Source organism: Ornithorhynchus anatinus, chromosome 11 (genome assembly GCF_004115215.2).
Source record: "Ornithorhynchus anatinus isolate Pmale09 chromosome 11, mOrnAna1.pri.v4, whole genome shotgun sequence".
NCBI classification, from domain to species: Eukaryota; Metazoa; Chordata; class Mammalia; order Monotremata; family Ornithorhynchidae; genus Ornithorhynchus; species Ornithorhynchus anatinus.
This window is the reverse complement of record NC_041738.1, coordinates 23,590,812-23,611,172: the sequence shown is the minus strand read 5'-3', so window position 1 is coordinate 23,611,172 and position 20,361 is coordinate 23,590,812. Positions and strand designations below refer to the sequence as shown.

Here is a 20,361-nt window from a genome sequence, read left to right as displayed (position 1 = left end):
CACGCCTGTCAGAATTCCCAGATCTATAAAAGGATTTTTTTTAACGGCATTTCTTGTGAGCACTTACTATGTGTCAAACACTATTCTAAGCACTGGAGGAGACACAAGTGAATTAGGTTCATCCATTCATTCATTCAATCAATCATATTTATTGAGCGCTTACTGTGTGTAGAGCACTGTACTAAGTGCTTGGGAGACTACAATATAACAATAAACAGACAACGTTCCCTGCCCACGACGAGCTTACAGTCTTGGATAGAGTCCCTGTCCCACATGGGCCTCACAGTGTAAGTAGGCGGAAGAACAGGAGAACTGAAGCTTGGAGAAGTTAAGCGACTTGCCCAAGGTCACACAGCAAGCACTTGGCAGAGCTAGTATTAGAACCCTGGTCCATGTTCTGTCCGCTAGGCCACATTGCTTCTTAAATATTAGCATGCCTAAATACTCATTTGAAATTGGTATTTTAATGACTTGAAGATCATTTTTGTGCTCTCTGGGGCCCCAGAGTAAGGTTCCCCTCTGCCTAAAGCCAGAGCAGGAGGTGGTTTTCATTAGAGAACAAATGACCTCATGCCTTCAGTGAGTTTCTTGTTTTTTCTCTCCCCACTTATTTTGTACAAATGTTTGCTGATCGCTGCAGGGCAAAGGGAAAGACACTAAAGAGACTTCCCTTCAAGCACAAAGGCACCAAATCAGGAGCAGACGGCGCACACAATCACAGGGAGCTGGCTCCCGTTCACTGAGGATCATCGAGGTGAATTTCCAGGGTAGGATTCTGGGGCCTCTCCCGACCCCACACTCTCTTCTGGGTGGGGGAACTGGAGGATCCTCTCAGCATGACTGTGTTGGGAGACCATCGGCTTGTCTCTTGCTCCGAGGAGGTCCGCCGTGGGGTGGGCCAGGACAGTGTTTGCTTCTGTGTTGAAGTTGAATTAAGCCTTGGTGGAGGTCATACCCAGAGAGAGTGGACTCTGCAGTCCTACAATGGCTATAAGGGCTAAGAAAGCCTTCTAGGCCATCAATTTTGGAGGGTTTTTGGGTCCACAGATCCCACTGGCCAATTGGCATCTCATCAGGAGTCACCTTAATCCGACCTTCTCTGCTGTTCTAAACTCCTGATATTGACCTTTGCTATTGTCTTCCTGGGAAGGTTTGGTGTTATCAGGCTGAAGAGATTCCACACCCATATACCCCCACACACCCCCTTCCCATGTGTCCAGAGTTCCTGGGGGACAGAGGAACCTGAGAGGTGACAGACCCCATCCCACAGGTCAGAGACCACCTACAGGAAAGGAGACAAGACATAGAGGGAAAGTAAAAGCCAGCTTCAGGGTTGGATGCTATGCCAGAGGTGCTCGTTAGAACGCTCCCCAGGTGGTTGAAGTAGTTAGAATGCTCACAGATTTATTTGCTTGTCATTTGCATATAATTTACATGGTTCTCCAGCATCTGGACAGTCTGTTTTCGGGCATTTCTCAAGTGAAAATCAGAAAATTACTTTCCAGTAAGGTTGTCATTTTTTGAGTTCTACTTTTCTTCTCTGTTCCTTACTATTCTGCGTTAGGCAGAGAGGAGGGAGATGTAAAGAATCAGGGCAAGAGGGAGTGGGGTGGGTAAGGGCTGCCCAAGGGAACATGGAACGTGGAGAATCACCAACGTTATTAGGGGGAGTTGGGTTCTGTTGATCGGGAAGATGATGTTCTCTGGGGTAGCTTCAGGCTGACGCTGCCATATCCTTGTTCCTCCTCCTGTTTCCACTCTGCAAATAATTATAGTCCGTCTGTCTCCTCCAGTAAGTTGGAAACTTCTTCGGGACAGGGATTTGGTGTCTTGCTCCTGCTATATTCTGCCAAGGACTTAGTGACAGGCTTAAAACTCAATAATCAATCACTCAATCAATGCTATATAGAGCAATGTACTAAGCCCTTGGATGGACACAATACGAAAGAATTGGTAGATACAATTCCTGGCCTCAAGGAGCTTACAGTCTAATGGACTCAGTGGATTCCGCAGGTGCTCAATAAATACTATGGATTTCCTGTGGACCATTACCATAACCCAGCCTCTCTCCCATTACTGACTCGAATAGTGACTCCATGTGAGATGGCAGGAGGGTGGGAGAGGAGCATCGAGAGATAGTGAGAAGGAGCTGGAGTGAGAGGAAGAACAATGGAGGATGAGCTAGCCATTTCTAGATATAAATAAATCTATGTAGAATCTTAGCAATGTAATAAAAGAACAAAAAGAAATGTCACTGCTGGGGCAGGCCTGAATCCTTCCAGCCCAGTCCAGGAGTCTTTTGCTGATAGAGGCAGCAGGATTCTTGGCGTAGTGGTGTGATGGCTTTCCTCCTGGATGTCAGGAATGGACCATCTAACATCCAGAACTTTCCTTCTGGACCATGTCTGGACCACTTGTCCTCGACTGTATCCAAACCCTTTTTGAACTGTAACACCAAACGGGAAGGTGAAAACTAAAATGAAAACATAATAAAATGGTGTGTAGCCAAGAGGGCCAGTCCTCAGGGATTCTGGGGAGAGCCCAGAGCGGATGGAGAGCTCAGAGAAGCCTCCAACCCAAACTACTCCTCTCCCATAAACACCTCCCAACTCACTCCCCACACCGAATAACTAATCTTTCTTTATGATCCGCTCACTCCCCAGTATCCCTCTGTTTCTGTACTCCTTCTTAGAAAGCCCAGTGGGAAATCTGGCTATGCCTGGAAGAGTTGGAACCCGCACAGCTGTTCCTCTTTCCTTCCAAACAGCCTGGAAATATCACTGACCATTGGGTTCTTTTCAGTTTACAGCGTGGTTGGGAGGCATGGGATGAAGGAGACTAGGGATGGGCTGCTTAGACAAGAAAAAAGTCTGAGAACCTCAGGTCCAGTCCAAGAGGTTCCAATCTAGCAAACGATTCTTGCCGCTCCCCTTCAGAGAGGAGTTCGAGAACCCCGGAGTTTAAATGGCCTCTCTTCCTGCCCAAGGAGAGAGTCCTGCATGCCAGGGTTGGGCTTGGGGCGGCGGAGAATTTGAGCACTGACTGCCATTGACCCACTTCTCCCTCCCCCCATGCCATACCCTCCTTCTTGCCCGAGGGCCTCCATGGTCTGGGAGCCATGGTGGCAGTGGTTGGTGGAGGGAGGGAGTGGGGGTCACCATGCCCATGCATCCCCTCTCCTCCTTGGCACTATCTACATGGCCATTCTGCTGGGAAGAGGGCCTAAAAAAAGTGGACAAGGGGAGGAGAGGGAGGAAAGCCAAGAGGACTACACTCTGAACACCGAAAACTGCAGGCACCACCCTGGCTTTGAGCACACCTCTCCGCTCTTACTCCAGGGGCTTTCTGACAAATGGACTTCAATCACGAGGATGTCAGCAGCACCATCCTTTCAAAGGCAGCTCAAGAGGCTCCAGCTAGAGCCTTTGCTGTAGAATTTGTCCACGTTTCCCTTCCACTGTGCCTTCCTTCCCTCTGAGGTAGATTTTCTATTGGGGGAAAGAAAGCAGCCAAGAGAAGTTAATTCTTCCTCCTTCCACTTTGCTAATCTATGCATCCTTGGCCAATGGGTTGTTGTCTTGTTTTCTATTTTCGACTTTGGCCTTTAAACCCACATCCCTTTCTTGAATCATCAAGGTCAGGTCATCTTAGGAGTTGTCTTTGCTGTCTGCCCTTCCTCGCTGCCCTGTCCTCTCGCCTCCTTCTCCAGCTCAGTGTCCTTGCGGGGCACAGGGGGACAACAGGGGGCTCTGGGCCTCTTTGGTGCCACTTTCTGTCCAGGATGGGCATTGTAGGTGACGCCCTTGACCCTACCCTGTCACCGCGAGTCCGTGAGCAAAAGGACCGCGGCCTCAACTCTCACAGGGCACAGGGGACGTGGCCACAGGGCTTGGTGTCCTCTGGCTTTAGGGTTTTGTCACAGGTGGCCAAAGCCAGGCCTGCAGGGCCCCTGCACTCTACTGTTCGCCGCTGCCAGCCGGCCCCACAGGTCTGGGAACATTCACTCCAGTCTCCCAGGACCCACTCCACGGTGTTCAGGGGCTGGATGACATTGGTCGGCTTCTTGTCTTTGGCCTTCTGCTTGCCGAAGGCCACATCCTTTGGCACGAAGAAGGTATACTTGACTCTGGGCGGGAAGGCCTCGCCGGACACGGTCAGCAGCTGGACCGTCAGGGGCTCGGGCAGCGGACGGAAGCTCTGGAGCCGCTCCAGGGCGGCGATGGAGCCGCTGTATTTGAGGATGGCGCCTTTGACCAGGATGTCCTGCTCCATGGCCGAGATGGCCAGGTCCCCGTTGAGCAGGTACCGCCCGTCGGTGGTCTTCACAGCCAGGTAATTGCCGTCGTTTCTGACCCCGCGGTGACTCCGCTGTTTCACATCAATGTTGGTGGCCCCAGCGGGGATGGTGACGATGTCGTTGTAGCCGTACCTAGGAGACAGAAGAGGGCACAGGTCTGGGCCTGAGACTCCAGCTACCCCCCAGCCTGATGTTTTTGGAGCTAGAGTGGAGATTCCGGGGGCCAAAACCTTGGGGGTGGCCAAGGACCTGATATTTTCTGACTTTGTTGCGGCCACAATCTTACTTACACCGGAGGGAGATGGGTCTGCATCTCCCTCCGGTGTAAGATTGTAAATGAATTCCATCCCAGGAACGAGCATTGGACTTTGGCCACAGAAGCTCATGGAGTTAAAACTGAAACAGAAAAACTCATCTTCCTGAGCCAGGGAATTAACTGTTAGGATGGAAAGAAATCTCATTCCTCCCTTCTAGGTGAATCTCCATGGAGCCTGGATAGATGCCACTTGGTCTGTTTGGTCTCAAGTCTGCGAGATAAGATCATTTCAAGGAGGCCCCTGGGATTCCAGGAGGGCTTTAAATATATGGAAGGCTGTAACCAGTCAGATTTGGAAAGGGAGGGAGCTACAAAATGGGCAAACAGGGTGAACATGGGAATAGAGATGGAAGAGTCGGGAGTGAGGTGGCAGTGAAGGAGAGAAGAAGAGGGGATGATTGCTTTTATGAGAGAAGAGGGATAGTCTCAGAAGCGCAGGGGGAAGGGGTGAATTTAGAGAGTGGGGGGGAGATGACTTCTTGAGAAACAGCAGGCAAGAAGGAGGAAGCAGGCAATTCCTCTAGACTGTAAGTCCTGTGTGGGCAGGGAATGTGTTTACCAACACTCCTATGTTGTACTCTCCCAAGTGCTTAATACAGAGCTCTGCACATAGAAAACTCAATCAGTGCGATTGACTGATTGATTGAAAGAGTAGGAGCAGGCAGCAGAGTGTACTAGACTAAGCTAGCGTGGCTCAGTGGAAAGAGCACGGGCTTGGGAGTCAGAGGTCACGAGTTCGAATCCCGGCTCTGCCACTTGTCAGCTGTGTGACTGTGGGCAAGTCACTTAACTTCTCTGTGCCTCAGTTACTTCATCTGTAAAATGGGGATTAACTGTGAGCCTCATGGGGGACAATCTGATTACCTTGTATCTACCCCAGCGCTTTGAACAGTGCTCGGCACATAGTAAGTGCTCAACAAATACCAACATTATTATTATTATTATTATAACCCTGTCGTATTGTACTGTCCCAAGAGCTTAGTATAGTGCTCTGCACACTGTAAGTGCTCAATAATTTGAGTGCTCAGTAAAGTGCTCAATAATATTGATTGATCGATTAGAGTAGTGAAAAGGTAATGGAAAAACGTGAAGTTCTCGCCTGATGGTTTGAAGCCCTTGGGAAAGTACAACGGAAGGATGAAAAATGCCCCCAGGCCACAAGGAGCTTTGTACTCAAATGGGGGAGATGTCCTAGGATCCGGTGGGGCATGCTCCGAAAATGATAATTGTGGTATTTGTTAAGCGCTGATTATTTGACAAGCTCTGGGGTGGACACACTCTAGTTAGAGTGTGCAAGGCTCACAGTCTAAGGGAGAAGCAGCGTGGTCTAGTGGAACGAGCACAGGCCCGGGAGTCAGAAGACCTGGGGTCTAATCCCAGCTCCACTATTTGACTGCTGTGTGACCTTTGTCAAGTCGCTTAACTTTTCTGTGCCTCAGTTTCCTCAACTTTAAAATAGGGATTAAATACCTGTTCTCTCTCCTACTTCGATTGTGAGCCCCATGTGGGACAGGAACTGTGAATAAAATGATTAACCTGAAGCAGCATGGCATAGTGGAGAGATCACGGGCCTAGGAGTCAGGAGGTCATGGCTTCTGATCTCAGCTCTGACACCTGTCTGCTGTGTGACTTTGGGCAAGAAGCAGTGTGGCTCAGTGGAAAGAGCCCAGGCTTGGAAGTCAGAGGTCATGGATTCTAATCCCACTCCGCCACTTGTCCGCTGTGTGACTTTAGGCAAGTCACTTAACTTCTCTGGGCCTCAGTTCCCTCATCTGTAAAATGGGGATTAAAACTGTGAGCCCCACGTGGAACAACCTCATCACCTTGTATCTCCCCCAGCGCTTAGAACAGTGCTTTGCACATAGTAAGTGCTTAACAAATGCCATCATTATTATTATTATTACTTTACTTCGCTGGGCCTCAATTACCTCATCTGCAAAATGTGGAATAAGAGTGTGAGCCCTTAACAAATACCATCATTATTGTTATCATTATTATTACCCCAGAACTTAGAACAATGCTTGACACATAGTAAGCACTGATAAATGCCTCTATACCGTAAACTCATTATGATCACGGAACGTGTCCATAAACTCTGTTGTATTCTCTCAAGTACTCAGTACAACGCTCTGCTCACAGTAAGTGCTAAATAAATACCATTTATTGATTGATTGATGGATTTTTTTTAAAAGGAGAGAACAGGTATCGAAGTACCATTTTGCAAATGAGAACACTGAGGCACAGAGGAGTTAAGTGAATTGTCCAAAGACACAGAGCAGGCCAGTGGCAGAGCTGGGTTAAGAGGCCAGGTCCCCTGACTCCCAGCCAGGTTTTTTCCCTATGACACACTGCCCACAGTGAGGCCCCAGGGCCTGGGATAGAGCCATTCAAAATGGCTCTGACTTTCTCCAGACATTCCTCGTTTTTCCTCGGGGACTCTTTCAGCCTGTGACAGAACTGGCCATCCTGAATAATAAGTACAGTGCTTGGCGCATAGTGATCACTTAGAAAGCATTTGCTATTTATTTATATTAAGTATTATCATATTTATTATTTATTTATTTTAGTGCTCACAATTATATTGGCTATATCTCTCAATTATATCATTATATATCATTTATTTATTATAAGTATTCATTATGCTATTTATTTATTTATATTAATGTCTGTCTCCCCCTCTAAACTGTAAACACAATTAATTAATTAATTAAGGTATTTGTTAAGTGCTTACTATGTGCCAGGCCCTATACTAAGCGCTGGGATAGACAAACAAGCAAATCGGGTTGGCTACAATCCCTGTCCCACGTGGGGCTCACAGTCTCAATCTCCACTTTACAGTTGAGGTAACTGAGGCTAAGAGAAGTGAAGTGACTTGCCCAAGGTCACATAGCAGACAAGCTGTGGAGCAGGGATTAGAACCCATGACTTTCTGACTCCCAGGCCTGTGGTCTATCCATTACGCCATGCTGCTTTCAGGGAATGTCTCTACCAATTCTGTTATATTGTGCTCTCCCAAGGGCTTAGTACAGTACTCTGCACACAGAAAGCGCTCAATAAATAACGACTGATTGATTGATTGATTGACTGAAGAAATACCCTAACTGTGCAGGGAGGGCCAATGCCTCACAGCCCATTGCTGGGCAGCGTCAGCCCCTGGTGGACGACGTCTGAGGACGTCACTTCTCGGCCAGTGGGCTGGGAGCTGTGGCCCTAACTCACTGGGGGCCCTTGGGAGGGTTTCACCCCTTCTCAGCCTCAGTTGTCCCATCTCAAACTGCCTGCCCCTTCCACTGAGCCTGGCCGAGAGACGGAGCAAAGGGCTCCAGAGAAGGAGGCTAGAGACACCACAGAAGGAGGTTAGAGACACCTCAGGTTCCCGAGCTCCCTTCCTCTTCTCACGGCACCCAGCTCAACCCTGGGAAAGCCTTCCCCCCCTCCTCAAACTCCCTCCCTCCATCTGGTCAAACCTGCCTCTTCTCTCCTGCCAACTACTGACCTGGGGCCTGGTCCTCTGGAGAGACTCAAGAGACAAGCAGCATGGCCTAGTGGATAGACCAAGGCCTGGGAGTCAGAAGGACCTGGGTTCTAATCCTGGCTCCGCCATGTGTCTGCTGGGTGACTTAGGACAAGTCACTTCAGTTCTCTGCACCTTGGTTACCTCACGTGTAAAAATGGGGATTAAGACTGTAAATCCATGTGAGACAGGGTCTGTTTCCATCCTGGTATCTACCCCAGTGCTTGGGGTACAGTGCTTGACACATAGTAAGCACTTAATGAATACTATTAAAAAATAAATAAAAATGATCACTCTCTTAGTTCGAGGACATGTCATTTCACAGTCTGACCACTGAATCATCCTCCTCACTGGTCTCCTCACATCGAGCCTCTGTTACCTTCAGTCCATAGTCTACACAGCTGCTTGGATCACCTTTCTGAAACGTTGCTCAATACACGTCTCTCCATTCTTCAAAAGCCTCTAATGACTGCTCATCTCCCTCCACCTCAAACCCCACTGGCTTCAAGGCCATCCGCCGACTACTTTTGTGTTCCATTTAAGTTCGCTTGACCCACTATTCCCCAGTTGACACTCTTTGAAGCAGTGTGACTTAATGGATAGAGCACGGGCCTGAGAGTCAGAAGGACATGGATTCTACTCTCACCTCTGCCAGGCGCCTGCTGTGTGACCTTGGGCAAATATTTAATTTCTATGGGTCTTAGTTATCTCACCTGTAAAATGGATATTAAGAGTGTGAGACCCATGTAGGACAGGGACTGTGTCCTACCTGATTAATTTCTATCTACCCCCACGCTTAGAACATTGCTTGGCACACAGTAAGTAATTAACAGGTATCATAATTATTTTTATTATGATTTACTCTTTCCACACTCACTTTCAGCTCCACCTCCCATCCCTTGCTCACACTTTCCATGCAGCCTGGAACTTCCTCTCTCCACAAATCAGCCCTCAGCTCTCCTCATTTTCAAAGACCTTTCAAAATTCTGCCTCCTTCAGAAAGCTTTCTCGATGAATTCCCAACATCATTATATCAACCCAACTGCCTCCCTTAGCACATATGTATTTAGAATCATGTTCCGCAGTGTCAGAAGCATCGTGGCCTAGTCGAAACAGCTCGGAGCCTGAGAGTCAGAAGACCTGGGTTCCAGTCCTGGATAATAATGTTGGTATTTGTTAAGCGCTTACTATGTGCCGAGCACTGTTCTAAGCGCTGGGGTAGACACAGGGGAATCAGGTTGTCCCACGTGGGGCTCACAGTCTTAATCCCCATTTTACAGATGAGGTAACTGAGGCACCGAGAAGTTAAGTGACTTGCCCAAAGTCACACAGCTGACAAGTGGTAGAGCCGGGGTTCGAACCCATGACCTCTGACTCCAAAGCCCGTGCTCTTTCCAGTGAGCCACGCTGCTTGTATGCTGTGTGACCTGGGACAAACCACTTACCTTCTCTGTGCCTCAGTTTTCTCATCTTTAAATTGGGGATAAAATCCCTGTTCTCCCTCATGTGAGCCCCACCTGGGACAGGGACTCTGTCTGCTCTGATTGTATTGTCTCTGCACCATACTTAGTACAGTGTTTGGCCCACAAGATATGCTTACCAAATTCCAGTGTTATTATGACATACGGGTAGATATGTATTCCTCCAATGTGCATTCACTGATTTTCTGGATTCTGATTGAATTCTGCAATTCCATCATGGCAAATTCAGTCTACTGCTAAATTGACCCTTCTGCTTCCTTCTGCTTCTTTCTGTTCCCGCTATCTATAAGCTCATTCAATTGCTTTTATTGAGTGCTTACTGTATGCAGGGCATTGTACTAAGCGCTTGGAAAGTACAGTTCAGCAACAAATAGAGACAATCCCTGCCCAACAATGGGACCACAGTCTAGAAGGTGCAAATTATTTTGTCTGTTTCACCCAAAATATAAATTATTTATTTTTATTAACATCTGTCTCCCTATCTAGGCTAAAAGCTCTTCGAGTGTGGGCAGGGAACATGTCTACCTACTCTGTTTTATTGTACGCTCCCAAACACTTAGAACAGTGCTCTGCTCACAGTAAGCACTCATTCAATACTATTGATTAATTGTTTGAAAGCCCCTCCTGTGGGCAGGGACATGCGCTTGACTCCCGACATACTTTCCCAAGCACTTAGCATAGCGCTCGCCGATCGATCGACTGATGGTTGGATTGACTCACTTGGAGCGGTTGAGTGATCCAGAGATCTTCCTGCACGAGGAGCCGCTGCCCCCACAAACGCCACACTTATCCAGTTTCCGGGTCGACCCGAGCACGTGGTCGCAGCCAGCCTTGATGCACTGGCCGTGGACGCAAACGGACAGGGTCTCTGGCCCACACAGGGTCCCGTCGATCACCTGCAGGGGCGAGAAGGGCCCAGCAGTGAGAAGGCCGCCTGAAATGGTGGGGGTGGAGGAGAGCGGGGAGCTCCAGGAATGGGGGGAGGCTGGGATGGGGGGGCGCGGGGAGATTCTGGACCCTCTGTGCAGCTCTTACTTTGGCTTCAAACACTTTGAACTCGCTACGTCCTCGGGCCCGGCAGAAGAGCTTGCATCGATCCCGGGGGGACACCCCTGTGAACTTGGGCACCCACTGCATCAGGTTTCCGTCCTTGTCCGTGTAGTTGTAAGCGTTGTATTTCTCACACTGCTGCTCCCGGAAGCTCTTCCCTGCAACGAATGATGGTATTTTTTCAGTGCTAACTATAATAATAATGATAATTGTGGCATTTCTTAAGTGACTACATTGGTGCCAGGCCCTGTACTAAGCGCTGGGGTGGATACAAACAAATCGGGTTGGGCACAGTCCATATCCCACATGGGTCCAGACGAGTTAACTGAGGCACAGAGAAGTGAACTGACTTGCCCAAGGTCACCCAGCAGATAAGTGGGAAAGCCAGAATTAGAACCCACGTCCTTCTGACCCCCAGGATCGACCTCTTTCTTCTAGGCCATTCTGGGCTAGATAGATTTAAGATAATTAGATTTGGCACAGTAACCTATCCCATAGGGGACTCACAGTAGGAGAGAGGGAAGAAGAGGACATGTTTTATACCCATTTTCCAGATGAAGAAACCGAGCCACAGAGAGGATAAGTGATTTGTCCAAGCTCACTTAACAGGCCAGCTGATGAAAACATAGGTCTTCTGACTCCCAGACCCCTGCTCTTTCCACTGCTACTACTATTAATAATAGTAGAATTTAAGTATTAACTCTGTGACAAACCCTGTGCTAAGTGCTGAGGTAGATACATTATAATCAGATCAGACAGTCCTGGTCCCATATGAGCCTCTTAGTCCAAGGGGGAGGAAGAACAGGTACTGAATCCCCATTGTACTGAGGCATGGAGAACTTAAGTGATTTGTCCAAGGATATACAGTGGGCATGTGGCAGAACCGAGAAGGGAAGACTGCTCTCCTGACTCCCAGGCCCGTGCTCTTTCCACTAGAGCCCAAGGAGAAACCAAGAAGAATAGAGCAGTTACAGACACCCAAGTCAAAGGAATTTGGGGTGTGGAGGCACCTGGGCCCTCCCCTCCACCCCCATCTGTCTCCCCCCTCCACCTCCGGCCCCACAGAACTGAAGCCAGTCTGGTTCCAGACAAGCCCCCGGGACGCGGTCTGAGCCGGGACCCCTGAATTGGCCAGAAGCCAATTCCGGACTGGACTCCGGGTCCTCCCCCTGCTCACTCTGATGGAGCTGGACCAGAATCAGAGGGGCTCGGGGATGCTCGTCCAGGAGTTTGGCACTTGGTTGGTCCCGCACCAACCCCCGCCCATGCCCAGCAGCTTACCATCCGGCGGGCACTCCTCCGTGTGGCACGACTGATACCTGGCCCTCTGGCCCTCGCAGTAGCGGCCTCCGTTCTGTGGCTCGGGCTCATTGCAGTCACGGTGGGAGTACTGGACGCCCCCGCCACAGGTGCGCGAGCACTCGCCCCACGGTCCCCACGGACTCCAGTTTCCATTCACCACAGGCTGCAAAACACCACTCAGGCTGGGGAGTTGGCCGAGATGGACGGCTGCCCTCGGGTCATGACCTTTAACCTCCCATCCTTTCCCATGCCGATCGTCTTTTACATCAGCAGACCCCCAGCAGGTTAATTTCATGAACCACGCATGAAAGTGCCTCCCAACCACTTTGTTTGACCCTTCTCAGGTACCATGAGCAGAGCCTGGTGATTCAAGACTTGACATTCATAATTGGTTACTGGCATAATTTTCTCTTTATAATAATAATGACAAAATGTAATAAAATATAATGATGAAAACAACAATGATAGTACCTAGTTCATTGTAAGTGGGTTTATTTTTCCAAAGCCCTTTCCCCATTAATTATCTCATTTAACCCTTACTACATCTTTGGGAGGTAGGGAGAACTAGATGTTCTTATCTTCATTTTACATATGAGGAAATAGAGGCATAGAAAGGTTAAGTAACTTGTACTTTTTCTTAGTACAGTGCTTTGCACACAGTAAGCGCTCGCTCAATCAATGCGATTGAATGAATTTTCCTTTCTCGTGGTCTCAAGTGCCAGAAGAAATGGCAACTCAAGCCTTTGTCTTCCCTGTTTCCTGCTCCCTGCTCCTACAGGATGCAGGAAGTTCCTAGAAAGTAAAGCTACTGCTATGGCCAGCCCTGAATTCCCAAGTTCCACCTTTGCTTTATGTTGTGTGTGTGTGGCGGGGGAAAAGGGGGGCGACTGTCTGGCTCCCGAGTGCTTTGTTGTTTAGGAAAAGACTCTAGGCCTTTTATTTAGGAGAGGAGTCCAGAGGATTGATATTTCCTCATCCTCTAGACTGTAAAGTCATTGTGGGCAGGGAACATATCTACCGACTCAATTATACTGTACTCTCCCAAGTACAGTGCTCTGCACACAGTAAGCGCTTAACAAATACAAATGATTCACTGATCCTTGCGATACAGATAACAGTAGTCCAAATTTGCCTAGTATTTCTATAAATTTGAATACAGTCTAAAGGGGTCCTGACTCTGAGGCTTTGGAGTCAGAGGTCATGGGTTTGAATCCTGGCTCTGCCACTTGTCAGCTGTGTGACTGTGGGCAAGTCACTCAACTTCTCCGTGCCTCAGTTACCTCATCTGTAAAATGGGGATTAAGACTGTGAGCCCCACGTGAGACAACCTGATTCCCCTGTGTCTATCCCAGCGCTTAGAACAGTGCTCTGCACATAGTAAGCACTTAACAAATACCAACATTATTATTATTAACTCAATGTTAACAGTTTGAAATACCACAGCGTTTAAGCCGAAGGGTCTGAAAAAGGGCAGTTTGCAAGCATGGTGGAGGTAGTATCTGGGAGCCTGGGGGTAGGACTCGCCCTATACTGGGGTTCAAAACATCCTCATAAACCCCATAATAGTAGTAGTATTTATTTATATTTATATTAATGTCTGTCTCTCCCTCTAGACTGTAAGCTTGTAGTGTGCAGGGAACATGTCTGTCCCAGGCACTCAGCACAGTGCTGTGAGCATAGTGAGTGCTCAATAAATACCATTTATCGATTGATAGAGTAGAAATAGTAGAAGTGATAATAGTGGTAGAAACACTTAGGGAGGGACTATTTGGTATGGTGTGTCCATACGAGGCAGTTGGGAAAAACAGAATAAAAAAGTGACACGCTCCCTGCCCACAAGAAGTTTACGCTCTAATGGAAGAGACAACCAGAAAGATATTTTCTATTATAAATATTATTACTACTACTAATTATGGTATTTGTTGAGCACTTACTATGTGCCAGGCACTGTACTAAGCGCTGGGGGGAATTCAAGCAAATGGCATTGGACACAGTCCATGTTCTATGGGGCTCATAATCTCAATCCCCATTTTACAGATGAGGTAACTGAGGCCCAGAGAAGTGCAGTGACTTGCCCAAGGTCACACAGCAGACTAGTGGGAGGGTCAGGATTAGAACTCATGACCTTCTGACTCCCAGGCCCATGTTCTATCCACTATGCCATTACCCCTAGAGAGGTCATAATCCGTAGAGTGCTGAGAAGGGTGTGAATAGATTCCTAAGTGCTAGAATTGGCTGAGGGGATGATATGGCTCAGGGTGCTAGGAAATCAATGGGGAATGTTTTTTTTGGGGGGAAGTGGGATTTTAGGAAGGATTTGAATGTGGGGAGACCAGAAGTCTGATCTGGAGTGGGAGAGAAGGAGTGACTTTCCATCTCGCCTAGGGACAGACCCTGGGGGACAGCTGGGGGCTCCTTACCTTGGGTTTCACCACTTCCTCTTGTGCCAGGCAGATGCCATCCCAGCACAGGCGGTCGGCACCACAGGGCGTCCCGTCGGCCCAGGGCAAGCTGCCATTCTTGGTGTGGCACAGGGGCTCAGCCAAGTCCACGCGGCACCACAGCTGGGAGCAGAGGTCTTGCTCCGAGGTGTTGGGGCAGTGGCGGAAGCCCGGGCCGAAGATCTGTTGGCACTGGCGGTCCAGGTCGTATAGAGTCGCCTGGCCCGGGAGGTCAGTGGGGAGGGGGAGGGCCGTCGCGGGGGCATCCAGCAGACAGTCGCCTGGTCAGAGGGCAAGGGTAGGGAGATTAGAGGGAGGCGGTACCAATCAACACCTCCAACTCCTCACTTCCCTGAGGACTCTCCTTGCCCAAGGAAGAAATCCCCCAGTTTGTCTGCATGGGGCTCACAGTCTCAATCCCCTTTTTACAGATGAGGTAACTGAGGCACAGAGAAGTGAAGTGACTTGCCCAGGGTTGCATAGCAGATTAGTGGCAAAGCTGTGATTAGAATTGACTCCCAGGCCCATGCTCTATCCACCAGGCCATTCTGCTTCCCCACTACGCCATACTGCTTCCTCACCTTCCTCTTTCTCTCGAGACACCCCCACCCCTAACCCCCGGACTTCTCTTGGGGACTTTTCCCCAATCCAGTTTGGGAGCTCCTGGAGGGACAGGGGCCCCTCTTGTTCCTTCTGAAGAAGAATAATAATAATTGTGGTACTTAAGTGCTTACTATATGCTAGCCACTGTACTAAGCACTGGCGTAGATAAAAGGTAATTGGGTTGGCTGCAGTTCCTGTCCCATGTGGGGCTCACAATATTAACCTCCATTTTAAAGATGAGGTAACTGAGGCCCAGAGAAGTGAAATGACTTGCTCAAGGTCACAAAGCAAACAAGTGGCGGAGCTGGGGTTCAAACCTAAATCCTTCTGACTCCCGGCCCCATGCTCTATCAGCTAGGCCACACTTCTTTGTCAATCGACAATATACAGAGAATCGACAGGCTGGGTCGTTTGGCCTCATCAGGGAGCCAGAATGAAGAGGGGTGAATTTTCACCTCCTGAAGCCCTCCCATCCCCTGCCACCCCGTCTCCTTTCCAGAAAAGGCCAGGGGTCCCCACCCAAGGAAAGGAGAGAAAGCCGAGAGGCCGCGCACCGTGGCCGCCGTCCAGGAACTCCGTGACGTACATGGCGCTGCAGGGGGACCAGGGCTGAGTTTTGTTCAGGTGGACGAACAGGGGGGCCATCATATGATGCTTCCCTATGGGCCCGAAGACCCGTTCGCAGGTCTTGGAGTCGTCATGGGGCATGCTGAGGACGTGACCTGGAAGAGAAGTTTTGCTTTAATTTGCCCTCAAAATTCTTCCAACTTAAGCACATGATGATATGCATGTAGACTGTAAGCTCCTAGTGGGCAAGGATAGCATCTACCAGCTCTATTACATTGTTCTTTCCCAAATGTTTAGTACAGGGGACTGCAAACTGTAAGCACTCAATAAATACTGTTTACTGATTGACATTAAAACCACTTAAAATTGCAACATCTTTTCTGGATTTTTCCTACCCTTCTTTCTTCCTGTGCTATAGCTATCTATATCTTTTCATGTCCATCTTCAGACTGGCTCTAAAATCTTCCTCATCTCATTCTCCCGGAAAATTTAAATCCCCAACGCGAGTGTCAGTGGTAGGTCGCTGTTCTTAATCAGTCAGTGGTATTCATTGAGCACTTACTATGTGCAGAGCCTTTGGGAAAGTACAATACAACAAAGTTGGCAGACACATTCCCTGCCCAAAAAAGAGCTTAAGGTCTAGAGGGGAAGATCTAGAGGGGAAGACCGGCATTAATGAGGTATAAATTAATATTATAATATAAATTAATCATTTAAATATGTAATTTAAAGATATGTACGTAAGTGCTGTGGAGTTGACGGTGCCCAGAGTCTTAGTTTTGTGTAGCTTTTTCTTATGGGTTAAAAAACCCGAATTTGGGTCTGGCCCATTTCTTTAACCCTAGCCCTCCAGAAATCTCCTGTCATGTGGCATTGCTTGATATTTCACCCTACTCTCAGTTCCAGAGCAGTTATGTACACATCCTCACACCCTGCCATTTCCACTATCTGTAATTTATTCCGATATCTGTCTCCCCCTCTAAACTAAGCTCCTCACAGGCAGGGATCTTGTCTACAAAATCTTATTGCATTGTACTCTCCTGAACACTTAGTGCAGGGCTCCATGCATCGTAAATGCTCAGTAAATGCCATTGTTCGTTTGTGACTTTGAAACAGTAGGTGCTCTGTGTTTTAAGCCTATTAAGTTCTTCTTTGGACCTATTTGATTGAAACAAAAACTTAATAGTATTTGTTTGAACTCTCAATTTGCCTGTCATCCCCATCCATATCCCATTGCTTTGCCTCACTCTCAGGTTTAACTGCGAATCATTCCTTTGGTTTCTTCTACAGGACCCTCTTCCCATAGCACCCAGTGATGTTGGTTAACATTTCTCCAGCTAAACATGACCTTGCTTTCGGTTCTAACTGGGCCCTGGACATCCCCCATTTCCTGCCAATGCTCCCCTTGGGCAGTTTCTTCTAATTATAAAAATTGTGGTGTTCATTAAGGGCTTACTTTGGGTGAAGCACCGTTCTAAGCCTGGGGTAGATACAAGCTAATCAAATCAGACATCGTCCCTATCCCACATGGGGCTCACGGTCTAAGTAGGAGGAAGAACAAGAATTGAATCCCTCTTTTACAGGTGAGGAAACTGAGGCGCAAGACACACGGCAGGCAAGTGGCAGAGCTGGGATTAGATTCCAGATCCTCTTTCCACTAGGGCAAGCTGCTGTCAGAGCTCCCCTTTGCCCCCAGTTTTTCCTTTTCTGCAGCGCTAAGCCATCCCACCAATTAACTAGCTGCTGAAGGTTTCCATTAAGACTCTATTGCCACTCTCTCTCTCTCTCCATCTTCTGAACATTGAAGTGCATTAAAAAATTAGGCAAGCAGCATGGTCTAGTGGAAAGAGCCAGGGCTTGGGAGTCAGAGGACCTGAGTTCTTATCCCAGCTCCACTCTTTATCACTTCGTGACCTTGGGCATGCCACTTAACTTCTCTTTGCCTCAGTTTCTTCATCTGTAGAATGGGGATCAAATCCTCCTCCCTCTGACTTAGACTGTGAGCCCTGTGTGGAACAGGGACTGTGTCCAACCTGCTTATATTGTACCTACCCCAGTATTTAGAACAATGCTTGACACATAGTAAGAATTTAACAAATACCATAAAAAAAGACCTGGGAGAGAAATCGGACCATTAGCCAGCCAGCCACCAATCAGACCTCCTCTTCAGGTCAAGAGAAACAAAGCTAGAGTGCTTACTACAGGGCTCTGCACACAATAAGCACTCAATGGAGACAACTGATTGATTGATTGATTAAGTGACCTTGAAGTCATACTAGGGGAATAATAATAATGATTGTCATATTGATTGAGGAGGAGCATGGCCTGTGAGTCAGGAGGTCAAGAGTTTTAATCCCAGCTCTGCTGTGTGAGTTTTAATCCCAGGTCTGCTGTGTGGCCTTGGGCAAGTAACTTCCAATCTCTTTGCCTCAGTTACCTGATTTGTGAAATGGGGATTAAGAGAGTGAGGCCCATGTGGGACAGGGACTGTGTCCAACTGGATTAACTTGTATCTATCCCAGTGCTTGGCACACAGTGAGCACTTAGCAAGTACCATTATTATTATTATTATTATTTGTTAAGTGCTTGCTATGTTCTGAGCCCTGTGCTAAGTGTGGGGTAGAGACAAGATTATTAGGTCAGACATGGTCCTTGTCCCAAATGGGGCTGGCAGTCTAAAGGGGAGGGAGAACAGGTATTTAATCCCCAATTTACAGATGAGGAAACTGAGGCACAGAGAAGTTAAGTGACTTGCCCAGGATCACGTGTGCAGGCGTGTGGCAGTGCTGGGATGAGAACCCAGGTCCTCTGAGTCCCAGGCCTGGGCTCTTTCCACTAGGCCATGCTGCTTCTCAAGAAGGAAGTTGGGATTGGAGAGGGGTCAGGGTAAATAAAAAAAGAAGCTGGTGAATCCTCTCTTCCCATTGAAGTTGGGAGGCCTGTGATCTGTAGTTTTGGAGGAGAAGAGAATTCCAGGCTGAGGGGCAGGATAAGTGAGTGGGGCAGAGGCAGGAATGGCAAGAGCCAATAGAGGGTATGTTTGGGAGGGACAGTGTGTGCAGGGGAATAGTGGGTCAAGATAACTGATATTTAAGCAGCGTGGCCTAATAGAAAGAGCACAGACCTGGGGATCAGAAGACCTGAGTTCTAATCCTGGCTCTGCCACTTGCCTGCTGTGTAACCTTGGTCAGGTCACTTCACTTCTTTGTGCCTCAGTTTGCTCATTTGTAAACTGGGGATTAAACCCTACTCCCTCCTTCTTCGATTGTGAACCCAAGAGGGACAGAGACTGTGTCCAACCTGATGGTACTGTATCTTCCCCAAGGCTTAGTACACTGCTTGGCACATAGTTAGGACTCCCCTCTAGGCGGTAACCTTGTTGTGGGCATGGAACGTGCTCATTAATTGTTATTTTATTCTCTCCCAAGGGCATAATGCAGTCTACTGCACACAGTAAGTGCTCAATAATAATAATCAGTATGATTATTATTGCTGGGTGAATTGGTGGAGAGTCTTGATGTAGTGGTAAGTTGTTCTTGTTTGAAGCAGCAGGTGCCTGGAATCAGCCCCTGGGCTCAGCCACCCCTGGGAAGGACCTTTCCCAGGATAAGACTCACCCAGCTCGTGGGCCAGGGTGTAGGCCGCCTGCAGCCCCTCGTCCTCTATGACGGAGCAGCTCTTCTTGGGGTCACACATGGTACCGATGTCTGCCACGCCCAGGGTGTCACAGCTCTGGTGCCCACAGAAGTCCTGCCAAGGAGGGGAGAGGTGTGAGGCAGAGCCCTGTTGAGCTACTCAAGGGCTCTTTCTCCAGCTGCCTGGATAGTTCACCCTGCCCAGAGTGTCACAACTGGCCAGGCAGACTTGGGGGTGGGGGACTTCAAGACATTTGGCTTCCTGATTTATTAGATTCCAGCATTCCACTATATCACTGGCAATCCCGGTTCCTCACTCACAGTGATTCCCATACTCTCCCCTGATTTCCTAGCTTCTTAGAACCCCAGGGCGAAGTGGGCTAAAGTGGTCATCTGGTCTTTCCCCTGCCTCCAGCAGGCCCACCGCGAAACCAGCCCGGGGGGGTGAGAACCCCGCCTGTTTGGGACGAGAGAGGGATTCCCCAATTTCTCTCAGTTCCCCGCTTACAACCCCCAAGATGGAGAAGTCCTTCCTTATGGCCAACCTCACGTTACAGTTGAAGTTTTCCTTGTCCTGTTCTCGATGATGATGGAGAGCAGAGTCTCTGCTTCCTGTGGGCAAATCCCCTCACCCTCTCCATCCCAGCCACCCTCCTCACTCCCTCTAAGGATGCAGGCCACCTTTTCCACTGGGATTCCACACTGCCATGAGGTCAGAGGTTAGGTATGTCCCTTCTGACTTCCTCCAGCCTCTTCCCCAAATTCCCCGCTTGCCGAAATGTAAGACACTTCCCCGGTTGGATCTTTCATCCGTTTACCTCCTACTCCCCCCATGAAACTCCCAGGGGCTCATGGACTCAGGGCACAGACCTGCCGTGTGAGTAGGATGGCCGTGTCGTAGTGTTCGGGGTGGCGGTCGCTGGCGGGATTGAAAGCCTGCTGCCAGCTGCAGAAGTTTCTCAGGGTGAGGCCTCCGTTGTCCGACACTTCCGGCCCCCTCTCCTCCTCTTCCACCACCAGCATCTTGACCACCACCAGGTTGATGGAGTTCTTGAGGCTGGGGTGCTTGTAGATCCGGGAGGCCACGGACATCAGCGTGAGGATGTGATTCTGCAGGGAGGCAAGGAGTCAGGCCAAGGTGGAATCCAACAGATG

General features: G+C 48.8%; 1 protein-coding gene across 1 annotated transcript in view; it reads right to left on the bottom strand.

Moving 5' to 3' along the window:
• Positions 1–1,378: 1,378 nt before the first annotated feature.
• ADAMTS8 (ADAM metallopeptidase with thrombospondin type 1 motif 8) overlaps positions 1,379–20,361 on the bottom strand; it is a 30,323-nt gene continuing 11,340 nt past the window's right edge. Inside the window, exons 2-9 of the mRNA XM_029075292.1 lie at positions 20,077–20,316; positions 19,189–19,321; positions 15,559–15,726; positions 14,381–14,682; positions 11,940–12,123; positions 10,644–10,816; positions 10,329–10,504; positions 1,379–4,429 (exon numbers count right to left, since the gene is read on the bottom strand). Of these exons, the coding sequence (XP_028931125.1) occupies positions 3,859–4,429; positions 10,329–10,504; positions 10,644–10,816; positions 11,940–12,123; positions 14,381–14,682; positions 15,559–15,726; positions 19,189–19,321; positions 20,077–20,316 (1,947 nt within the window). The 3' untranslated portion in view covers positions 1,379–3,858. The remainder of the gene's footprint in view (positions 4,430–10,328; positions 10,505–10,643; positions 10,817–11,939; positions 12,124–14,380; positions 14,683–15,558; positions 15,727–19,188; positions 19,322–20,076; positions 20,317–20,361) is intronic.